Here is an 11,641-nt window from a genome sequence, read left to right as displayed (position 1 = left end):
ATACAGATTAACACATTTTGCCTAGTAAAGTAAATTCACTTTCATGGGGGGTAGTGCATGTTTAAAATGAAATGAAAAGTGATAGTGAAAGTGAATTACCTTTTTGTGTTAGTATGTTTAATGATAAGTCCATCGTAATGTGAATTCTTGTGTTAGTGTTCACAATGTAAAATATAGTGGAAAATGGAGGAGTTTATTAATAATTTTTTTATAGAATTAACCTTATTAAGATAGTTTTATTTAACTTCTTAATTAATGAAATAAAATAAATCAATTTCATTTTTTAAAATAAAAATATTAATTTTATTAAATATAAAAATAATTTATATAAACAAATATGTTTAATTTTATAATGTCTAGATACTTAATCAAAATCTTAGCTTATAATATCTAAATAATCACTCTTAAACTAATAATTTAATATAGTATTAAAAGTAATACTTTGATAGATTTAACTTTTATAAGATGGTTTTATTTATTTATTTATAATATCTAAATTCTCACTCTTAAATTAGTAACTTAATATAATATTAAAATTTATGAATTTATATAAATAAATAAATAAAATATTTTATTATATAAAAATACTTTGATAGATTAACATTTTATGAGATAGTTTTATTTATTTATTTACTAATAAATGAAAGGACCTTAGTTTAGTCTAAATTAATAAAATAATAACAAAATAAAAAAAAAATCAACTATGCAATTCAACTTTGTGAGGGGGCAGTTTTGAGCAGAGGCTGTGAGGAGTTGATAATATTGTTTGATTTAAGTTTTATGGCGGCGAGATGATGAATAAAGGGGAACGAAGAAGAAGTGTAGGAATTAAGTAATTTTTATATATTTATATTATTCATTTATTTTTAAATAAAAATAAATTAATTAATAATTATTTATTTTTAAACAAATAAAAATTTATCTTAGTTTAGTAACAGAATAATCAATTTAAATTATCTTATCAAATTTATAAGAGTTATTTTATATAATTAAATACCCTTTTTTTACACAAATTCACAATTTTAATACTATATTTTATTTATAATTTAAGAGTGAGAATTTAGATATTATAAAATTAAGAATTTGTTTGATCATTTAATTTGTAATTAATTAATTAACTAATTAATTATTATTTTAAAGTATTTATTATTTTAAAACAAGTTAAATTTATTTTTAACATATATATTAATTTAAAACAAGTTAAAATTTATTTTAGTTTAGTCAAGTTAAAATAAATTTTAAAAATATTAAAGTACTTTTATGTAATAAAATACATCTTTTTATATAAATTTCATATTTTAATATTATATTTAACAACTATTTTAAAAGTGAGAATTTAGATATTTTAAGTAAAAATTTGGATTTTATAAAAGTAATATTTTTTAATAATTTTATTATTATTTTATTAAATTAAATAATATTTAATTATTTTATTTATTTATTTATTTTGAAAAAAATAAAATATATAGTTTATTTAAATAAAAATATATTATAAATTATATCTATAAAATTAATCTTGTATAATTAAATACCCTATATTTTTACATCAATTATTCTCTATAATATTTTATTTAATTATTTTTTTAAGAGTTAAAATTTAGATATTAACAAGTAACTATTTTATTAAGTATTTGGATATTATAAAAGCAGAAATTGTTAAAGTATATTTTATATTTAATTAAAATAATTATTTTTAATTATTTATTAATTCAGACAAGTTAAAATCTATCTCAACTAATAGAAAAGTTAAATAAAAGCTATCTTATAAAATCTAAATCTATTAGGGTACTTTATTAATAAATTTTTATATACTTTCCACTATGCTTTTCATTGTACACTAACAAAAAAAAGTATTTTCCAATATATTTTTCATTGTGCTCACTAAAATATCAAAATAATTTACTTTCATTTTCGTTTTCATTTTCACTAGGTAATTCACTATCACCTGCCTGTGAAAATACACATTAACACTTTTTGCCTAGTGAAGGGAAATAGTAAGTGAAAGTGAAAGTGAATTACTTTTTTCGTTAATGTTCATAATGAAAAGTTTAGTGTAAAGTGAATTTTTTGTTAGTGTGCACAACGGAAAATATAGTGGAAAATGAAGGAGTTTATTAATAAAATACTTTGATAGAATTAACATTATTAAGATAACTTTATGTAACTTTTTTAATTAATAAATATATTAATTCAATTTTAAAATTAAAAGTAAAATATTAATTTAATTAAATATAAAAATATATTTAAACAAACATGTTTACTTTTATAACATCTAGATATTTAATCAAATTCTTAGTTTTACAATAAATAAATTAGCACTCTTAAATTAGTAATTTAACATAGTATTAAAAGTCATGAATATATATATATATATATATATATATGTGTGTGTGTGTGTGTGTGTATGTGTGTAAGGTATTTAATTATATAAAATAATTTGATTGATTAAAAATTTATAAGATGGTTTTATTTAACTTTTTATTAATAAAATAAGATATATTTTAGTTTAATCTAAATTAATAAAATAATTATAAAGTAAAATAAAATTTTATTTAACTAGTCATAAAAATATAATACATTTTTTTTTACTTTTATATTGTCTAGATACTCAATCAAATTCTTACTTTTATGATATCTAAATTATCACTCTTAAATTAGTAATATAATATAATATTAAAAGTCACAATTTCATGTAAATAAATAAATATGATATTTATTATATAAAAATTGTTTGATAGGTTAAACTTTTATGAGATGGTTTTATTTAACTTTTTATCAATAAATGAAAGGATTTTAGTTTAGTCTAAATTAATAAAATAATTACAAAGAAAAAATAAAAATATTAATTTAATTCATTAATTTAATCAACTTATGAAATTCTGCTTTGAGAGAGGAGGGCGATTTTGAAAGAGCCTTGTTAGTGCCCTTTGTAAGTTGGGAGGGAAAGCAAATTACAAATGTAATTCACTTTCCCCCTCTGTAATTACAATGTTTGAGGGATGTTTATTCATACAGGTTACAACTAGATGGTACAACAAAATGGGTGAGAGGATTTGGACTCCTTGGTTCATCAAATTTATCCAATCTCGTGAATACTTTAACATCTACACCAACTTTCCACAACAAAGGGCGCTCAGTGTCTCCCACAGGGATTCTGGGGTTAATTATGGGCACACAGTTGGTCCTGATTCAGAGCTACTGGATTTCGACCTTTGGGAGATGCACCCACTAAAAGGTTTGAAATGATATGACTTCTGCTTCAGTGAAGTAATTCCGAACATGGTCATACGAAGTTTCATGGAATTTGAATTTGTTTTGAATTCTCAATAAGAACAAAAAATGATCTTGTTTATCACTTTGTATAGAACCCCTGAGCCAATTGCAAGGAATTTGTTTTGCCATTTTTGAGAGGCTTAATGTTCGAAACTATATTCTAATGGGCGCTCGATCCAAGTTCCTGCATGACCTTGCAAGACGGGGACAATCTGTAGTTGAAACGAAGTTACTGTTTGATCTTAACAAACTCGAGTTCAAGGGCTTTGAAGCAACAAATATAGGAGCAATCCAAGAGATTCTAGTGAAGGCATATTGTATTGGAAAAAGTTTAAAACTTGGATATAATTCATGGCTAATTGATAGCACTATGGTTCCTGAAGTTTTTCCCCATACGACTCCTGAGCATAGATAATGTGGGGAGTAATTCATCTCTAGGTGATCATAGCCGTGTTCATCAGAATTATTGGGGAGCTTCTTTCTTAGGCCAGTTATTTGTATGTGTAAGCTTAGAGTTTAAGGGGGAGGGTGAGTGGGAATATTATGAAAATCATTGGTTTGTAATGTTGAGGAATAAACTCTCCTAAGTGGTTAGTCATCTTGGGATGAAACCATTAACAGAACTATTTGGTCATATATAGTTGACATTATTTGGTTTCTTACATATATTAATTTTATTAGGCCTTTCAAAACAAGGAGTAATACACGAAAGTAAAAAATGTTGACAAAAGGAAAGAAAGAAAATGCTACTGCTGCAGAGATTAAAAAGCAAGATCATTTACGAGTCCAACAATATTGGAGGGTTGACTAGTTATGTTAGCTAGGGGCATTGACGTAGCTGTTTTTCTCTCTAAGAGTATGAATATTCATACTCTTTGATTAAGTTCTAAATCCATCTCAAGCTTTCTAGACATAGTTGGTGTCCAAACCAGCAGATTTCCAATTCTTTAAACAAAGAATTTTTTTTCAGGATTCATATGAGGTGATTACAATGCTTATCTTGTTTAAAAAATGAAAGTAAAAGAGCAACATTTACCTTATACCCTTCAGTTCCTGTCTGAAAAGTTAGAAATTTACTCTCTTAGGAAATTTTTGCATGAAGGAATTTGCTGTAACTTCACTCCCCAAGAGCGATATGCATATGAAAGAAATTACGGTGGGAGCCTGATAGAAAGCGAGGAAAATACGATCGTACTCCCAGAAGAGCATCTGGTATATATGTATTTTGTTGTATTTTTATAATAATATTTTCAAACTTCAGATCAAGCTCTGCAGCAATAGATACTGACATTCGAATTTTTATGCAACATACAGGTAAATCTGAATGGGATGATGACAATTAGGAATCAGATGGCACTCCATACCATGAGAGAGTCATTCTGTGGCTGGAAGGCACTACCGTCCCTCACCATTTCCAATGCTTGCTGCTGGATCACCTGATGCACGATTCGTGTCCCCATGGTTGGGTGGTCATACCCCCTATTCAGGTATATTTTGTGGCTGGAACTGCTACTCCAATCTAATACTATGAGGTGACTGGAATTTGACCTTATTAAAGTCATGCTATCTTTTTTATTTAAGTTTTTTAAACATCGCATGTAACAATACTGGAAACATTGCAGGACGTTCACCTTCTCCCTGGGATCATACTGCCCCTTCTCCTGTTTCAATACCTGCTTCTAGCATGTCAAGAAAAGCTTCTGTTACTGGCCAACGAAGAAGGTCACACCAACTTAACTTTACTGCTGATGGTACACATTCACAGGTGTGGATTGGTTCTAGTTCTCATACCTTCTTTGTACACACAGTGATATGGATCTTTTTGCTACTTTGCTTGAATTTAGATAAGTATCTATAACAACGAGTGATCAGGGTAGTTTCATTTTCTTGGCAGTGTTTACTTGCAATATTGGTTTGGAGGACTAATTTGGTCTTTGTGTTGTAGTTCATTCAAAATAAATTGTATGATGACACTATCAGAAGCTAGATATACCATTTTTGATGTGTAGAGTTTATGTGTACATAAAAATCTCTCTTAAGTAAGAGTTGCTTGTTGTCTAAATTTCTTTAAAAAAAAGCACTGCAGTAACTTCTGCCTTTGCTGTTGCTATGACTAGTCCTGCTGGTTGGATGTTTAGCTTTTAGTCTTCTGATCCCTGAAACACTTACCTATTCTGTACAATAAGACAAAGGAAACTGGTTGAATGATGACACCAATGATTAATACAAGAAAGCAAAGGTTAACTTTATTGTGTTCTATAATTGTATTTACGATTTTTCTAGCTTCATGTCTCTATGTTGAATATTCCTTATTGAGCACTAAGTAACTAATGCCAATGGGAGTACCTTGAGAATCTGGGTGAACTGGGCCTTCCTGATTGGTTGTTCAACAGTAACTTCACTGATAAGAAGTTGTCTATAATTGGATTCGTGGATCCATCCACGCAGCTCTGTGCTCTAGGTCCTATTTAGCTCTTTGGACTCATCATTGGTTCAGTAGTAAATCTGATTCTTTGCTGTTTGAGGTGAAATCGTAGGTGAAAGAGACGAGAATTTGAATTATGTATATCTTATCATGATTGAAACTTGGTAAATCATGTTGAATTTTGTACTATGAGCGATTCATGAGACAGGTTTATTAACCTAGAACCTAGAAAGAAAGATGTAAGGATCCAGAATGATGTGAAAAAGCCAAGGAGGGTATTGCATGTTACTGTGAATGTACATTTAATATGGCACAAAAATGAGAAAAGGTTACTGGTCTATGTTATTGGTACCATATTTTGTGTTTTCCAGATAGTTTTGAGTTTGCTCATTATCCTTTTGACAAATGTTTATGCTTGTCGCGTAAGTTTCATCCCGTTTCATTGTATCCTAATGCATCTGATCATTGTGGAATGCAGATTCGGAAGGATGGAACACGGATGACCCTTTCACAAAGCAAAAAGTTATCTCAAATGACTGCTGATAATGACAAAGCGACCAGGCCACAAGTTGGACTGTTCATGCACTAGGTGATCCATCAAGCATTTTGTGCCGGGGATTCCGAGTAAGCACATTTCTTTGGGAGCACTGGATGGCTACAACCACAAATGCCATTTCATCATGATTAGGAGGAGGAAAGATATAAGATCGCAACCAATCGAAAATTTTGGAGTTCATGTGTGCAAAAAAAATTCAAAAACTATAGAGAATTATTTCAGGCACTAAAAATGAACCCCAAAATCCATGTTTGGGAAATTCCACTAGTACAACCCCCTAATAATAGCTTGGTGGAATTTTATAGGAAATGGACTTCTAACTGATCCCAACATGCTTTAAGTGTGGTGGATGTGCATGCCACAAGCATGTTGAGGATGCAAGTGGCCTAATGATCCAAAAATTAGTTGAGCCTTCCAGTGAGTCTATCAGAAGATGGATAATGGAGCTGAATCCACTCATCATCATTTCTCTACAATTGTTAACAGTTAATACCTTAGTTCACCCAAGCTTGAGGTGTCCCCCTTTTTAGAAGCATCACCTGCAGATGATGCACTTGAGTCGTCAACAAAAGTGAAACTGATGGGTTGTCCAATTTTAATGTCACTATTTCAGAAAGGATAATGAATAATGTTGAGATAGAAAGTAACGGGACGAGTTGGTGGAGGAGATTTCCACCTTTGCATGTCATCAGTCAAAGGATTAGATTCTTCCAGAGCAAGATTGATTGAAGATTCTTCATTTGTCAAAATGTCAACTAGAGAAATAGCTTTTGGATTTGAACTGGTTTACAGAGTCCTATGGTTGACTCCTGGATTCTTTGTAAAAGTACTGGAATCTTCATGGAGATGTCATTCATAGTATTTATGTTCTGATCAACTAATTGCATTTATTCATACTTTAACATCACAAAATACTCTTGCTTAATTGGGGCCTGTGATCGTGATTGGCCCTACAGAGGAAGGGCAGTAGTTATTGCGTTGTTGTTGGAGAAACTTTCTGGAAAGGCTTCCTGGCCCATTGGGGGTGGAAGGCAACTTATCGGTGGTTGTAAGTTGGTGCAAGAAATCGTGTCCCTTGGTGTGTCAACAGTTTAACTGATTATCTCGTGAAAGAAAAAGATTGCAGGGGGTGGGGAGTGTCCTCTCCAAGCTTGTCCTTGATGGATCTTGTTTATATCTTTCCTTTTTCTTGGCTGATTTTTGCCATTTGCGGATCTATTCTCTTTTATTTCCTTCTCCAATAACATTCTTATCATTCATATAAAAAACCATTTACATATCATACGAGTTTTAACTAGTGTTATGTATCATATTTCTGCTGCAGATACAAAGCCTCCATTCCTTGATGGGAGGGTTGTTTTCACAAAACAAGCTGAACCAGTCATATATCATACGAGTTATTTTGTTAATTTTTTTGCTTTCTTGAGAAGTGAATAAAATTTTAAAACCAAAAGAAGCAGAGGAACAATTTTTTTTTTTTTTTTCAAAGGTTGGAAAGCTCTATAAGAAATATGTTTGCAGCTCTTAAAAAGCATTTTAGATGTGCCTTTTCTTGTTACATCCATGTTGTTTAATATTATTTAAGATGTATCAGCTCTAAAACATAAGGTGCTTTTCTGGTGATTCATTAAGTGCTTTTGATATCCACCTTTCCAGGGCTATATGCTGCTTGGGGTTTTTATTTTTACTCTTGCAGTATATGACAGATGGTGTGCTTTTGCTTGAAACGTTAAAGGATTCTGATCTTGACAAATACCGGTACAATTTCTGCTTTGCTCTTACTCCAAATTCTGAAGTAAAGGGAACTGTGTGTTTCTTCTTGTATGCTTGATTTTTACTTAGCTTATGTAACATTTGCATAATGTGTTCTTGCTTGTTTTCAACTAGATGGAAGAGATAATTTAGTATTAGGCCATTGTTGAAAATTGCTGGTAGATAATAAGAACTTGCACAGTTAAGCAGTGAATGCTGGCAGATAATAAGAAGTTGTTATCGCCTCTACATGGAATCTGCATAGCAGAATGAGATGCTGCCTAATCCTGTTCCAGAGATTCAGCGTACTAATCTTGGAAATGTGGTTTTGCTGCTGAAGTCTCTTAAAACTGAAAATTTGCTAGATTTTGACTTTATGGACCCACCCCCTCAAGAGAACATTCTCAATTCCATGTACCAGTTGTGGGTATTGGGTGCACTCAATAATATTGGGAGTCTGACAGAACTTGGTTGGAAAATGGTTGAGTTCCCATTGGACCCACCACTTGCCAAGATGCTTTTGATGGGGGAGCAACTTGAGTGTCTTAATGAGGTGCTTACTATTTTTCTATGCTTTCAGTTCCATCTGTATTCTTCAGGCCAAAGGACAGGGAAGCAGAGAGTGATGCTGCAAGGGAGAAATTTTTTTGTGCCAGAATCTGACCATCTAACGCTGCTCAATGTATATGAGCAATGGAAGTCTAACCAGTATAGGGGAGATTGGTGTAATGACGACTTTTTGCTAGTGAAAGGTTTGAGGAAAGCGCGGGAAGTGAGGTCTCAACTACTGGACATACTGAAGACCTTGAAAATTCCATTCACAACATGCAGACACGATTGGGATGTGGTGAGAAAGGCCATCTGTTCTGCCTATTTTCACAATGCTGCAAGGTTGAAAGGTGTTGGAGAATATGTGAACTGTAGGAATGGGATGCCATGCCATTTGCATCCACGCAGTGCACTGTATGGTCTTGGTTACACACCTGACTATGTGGTTTATCATGAACTAATATTGACAACGAAGGAGTACATGCAATGTGCGAGTCCTGTAGAGCCCCGGTGGTTAGCTGAGTTGGGTCTTATGTTCTTTTCTGTCAAGGAATCTGATACTTCCATGTTGGAGCATAAAAAGAAACAGCAAGAAGAAAAGAGTGCTATGGAGGAAGAGTAGGAGTGTTTGAGAAAAGACCAGGCAGATGAAGAGAGGGAAAGGCAGGAGAAGGAGAGGAAAAAGAGGACAAGGCTTGCGAAAGGGAGCTTCCACATATCTGAAACCCCCAAAGAGGACAAGCCTTCCTCCCGACGCCTTCCTCCTGACGCTCCTCACACTCCAACTCCTCAGCCATGCCTTCTCCTTTCTCCAGCCGTTGTCAACCACTGTCTCTCACCCATCTTCTTCGTTCCCCTCTGTTCATCCTCTAACCACCCTCAACCCTTCAATCAACAATATCATCAAACTCTTCTTAGCCTCTTTCAAAACTTCTACACTAAAGCTGAATTTCGTAATCCGATTAAATTAATATTTTATTTTATTTTGTAATTAATAAAAAATTAAATAAAAACATCTCATAAAATTTTAATCTATTAAAATATTTTTATATAATAAAATATCTTATTTATTTATATAAATTCATGACTTTTAATATTTTATTAAGTTATTAATTTAAGAGTGATAATTTAGATATCGTAAAAGTAAGAATTTGATCAAGTATTTAGACATTGTAAAGTATTTTTTGTTTTGTTTTAAGTATTCTATTTTTTATAACTAATTAAAATTCATTTTTTTTTACTTTGTAATTATTTTATTAATTTAGACTAAACTAAAATCTATCTTATTTTATTAATAAAAAGTTAAATAAAACCATCTTATAAAAGTTAAATCTATCAAAGTATTTTCATATAATAAAATACCCTATATATATTTTTTATATTTAATTAAATTAATATTTTTTTAAGAAAAATTGAAATTGAATTATTTTATTTTATTAACTTAAAAGTTAAATAAAACTATCTTAGAAAGGTTAATTCTATCAAAGTATATTATTAATAAACTCCTTATTCATTTTCTACTATATTTTACATTATGCACACTAACACAAGAATTCACATTACAATGCACTTTTCATTATACACACTAATACATAAAGGTAATTCATTTTCAATGTGTTAACGTGTATTTTCATGGGCGGGTAATAGTGAATTATTTTTTTTTTGTTAGTGTGCGCAATGGAAAGTAAGTGGAAAGTAACTGTAGTGTATAGTGAAAAATACATAAGAAATTTATTAATAAAATATTTTCATAGATTTAATTTTTATAAGATAGTTTTATTTTAACTTGTTCGAATAAATAAATAATTAAAAAAATAAATTAACTTTATTTATTTAATTAAATATATAAAAATAAAAATGCTTAAACAAATTTTACTTTTATAATATCCAAAAACTTAATCAGATAGTTACTTTTTAATATCTAAATTCTCACTCTAAAAATATTAAGTAAATATAATATTAAAAACCATAAATTTATGTAAATAAAAATAGGGTATTTTATTATACAAAATTACTTTTATAGATTTTATTTTATAATATAGTTGTATTTAACTAAACTATATATTTATTTTTTAAAAATAAATAAATAGGATTATGTATTTAATTAACTAAATAAAAAATGATTAAAAAATCATTACTTTTATAATATCCAAATGTTAATCAAATTTTTACTTTACAATATCTAAATTCTCATTCTTAAAAATAATCATTAAATATATATTAAAAATAAGGGATTTATATAAATAAAATTGGTATTTTATTATATAAAATTACTTTAATAAGTTTAAATTTTATTTAAACATATTAAAATTTATCTTAGTTTATGAACAGAATAGTTAAATAAAATTATCTTATAAAATATTTATAAGAGTAATCTTATATAATAAAATACCCTCTTTTTATTTATATAACTTTATTAATTTAACTATTCTGTTAATAAACTAAGATAAATTTTAATATGTTTAAATTAATAAATAAATTATTTTAATTTTAATTTTAATAAAATGTTTAAAAAATATTTAATTTTATAATATCCATGTAAGGGCGACAGCTGCCTCCGGCCGCTGCTGTGGCCGCCTCTATCGCCGTCGACATCTGCCTTTCTGTCGCCGCCGATTCTGTGACCGCCGCTCCATTTCTTCCCCCTGCCTTCGGCTTTGTTTCCGTCGCCGCCGCCTTCGTCGCACCCGTTATCACCGACGATCGCCGGCGCCGCTGGAGCGTCGCTCCTCGTCTCGGTGCCCCCGCGCGAAGATTTATTTCTCTCCCCCGTAATTTTCTAATAGTAAAAGAACAAAAAGAGAGGAGTGATGGGAATGAATCTACCACGGCAAGTCTTTTACGTTTCAATTGCGTACAATAAATGGAAAAGGTGTGGGTCCAACACGTAAGTGTCTTTTACGTTTCAATTGCGTACAATAAATGAAAATGTGTAGATCCAACACGTAAGTGGACGGCAACGAGATTGCGCACGTGCGACTTTTGCTAGTGCAAGATCATAAAGCCAAAAAAAAAAAAATTAAACTCTCCATTGCTCTTAAAAAAATTGAAAAATATATTCTAGTAGAAATAAGTTTTTAGGGACT

The 11,641-nt window shown here is 30.2% G+C and overlaps 2 protein-coding genes across 2 annotated transcripts; both read left to right on the top strand.

Annotated features, from left to right (window-relative positions):
* The first annotated feature begins 4,685 nt into the window (after positions 1-4,685).
* On the top strand, positions 4,686-6,383 carry LOC137951500 (pre-mRNA-splicing factor ATP-dependent RNA helicase DEAH7-like). Its single transcript, XM_068798196.1, has 3 exons — positions 4,686-4,760; positions 4,896-5,038; positions 6,177-6,383. Exons 1-3 carry the CDS (start codon positions 4,691-4,693, stop codon positions 6,285-6,287), a joined length of 324 nt encoding a protein of 107 aa, XP_068654297.1. The 5' UTR covers positions 4,686-4,690; the 3' UTR covers positions 6,288-6,383.
* Positions 6,384-8,280: 1,897 nt separating this feature from the next.
* Positions 8,281-9,177, top strand: LOC137949434 (pre-mRNA-splicing factor ATP-dependent RNA helicase DEAH7-like). The gene has a single exon (XM_068795491.1). The coding sequence runs from the start codon at positions 8,281-8,283 to the stop codon at positions 9,175-9,177; it is 897 nt and encodes a 298-aa protein (XP_068651592.1).
* Positions 9,178-11,641: the final 2,464 nt, after the last annotated feature.

This window comes from Aristolochia californica, unplaced genomic scaffold (genome assembly GCF_029961685.1).
Source record: "Aristolochia californica isolate CCGP_79_NKW_82.1479 unplaced genomic scaffold, dmAriCali1.0.hap1 SCAF_1, whole genome shotgun sequence".
NCBI lineage: Eukaryota > Viridiplantae > Streptophyta > Magnoliopsida > Piperales > Aristolochiaceae > Aristolochia > Aristolochia californica.
Note: the sequence above shows the minus strand (reverse complement) of the source record. Positions and strands in the feature narration are given on the sequence as shown.

Bases quoted from the DNA above. Each gene is read 5' to 3' on its own strand.
- LOC137951500 (XM_068798196.1), top strand. From the start codon at position 4,691: ATGCTTGCTGCTGGATCACCTGATGCACGATTCGTGTCCCCATGGTTG. The intron at 4,761-4,895 runs GTATATTTTGTG...GAAACATTGCAG, and splicing joins TGGTCATACCCCCTATTCAG to GACGTTCACCTTCTCCCTGG. The intron at 5,039-6,176 runs GTGTGGATTGGT...TGTGGAATGCAG, and splicing joins CTGATGGTACACATTCACAG to ATTCGGAAGGATGGAACACG.
- LOC137949434 (XM_068795491.1), top strand. From the start codon at position 8,281: ATGCTGCCTAATCCTGTTCCAGAGATTCAGCGTACTAATCTTGGAAAT.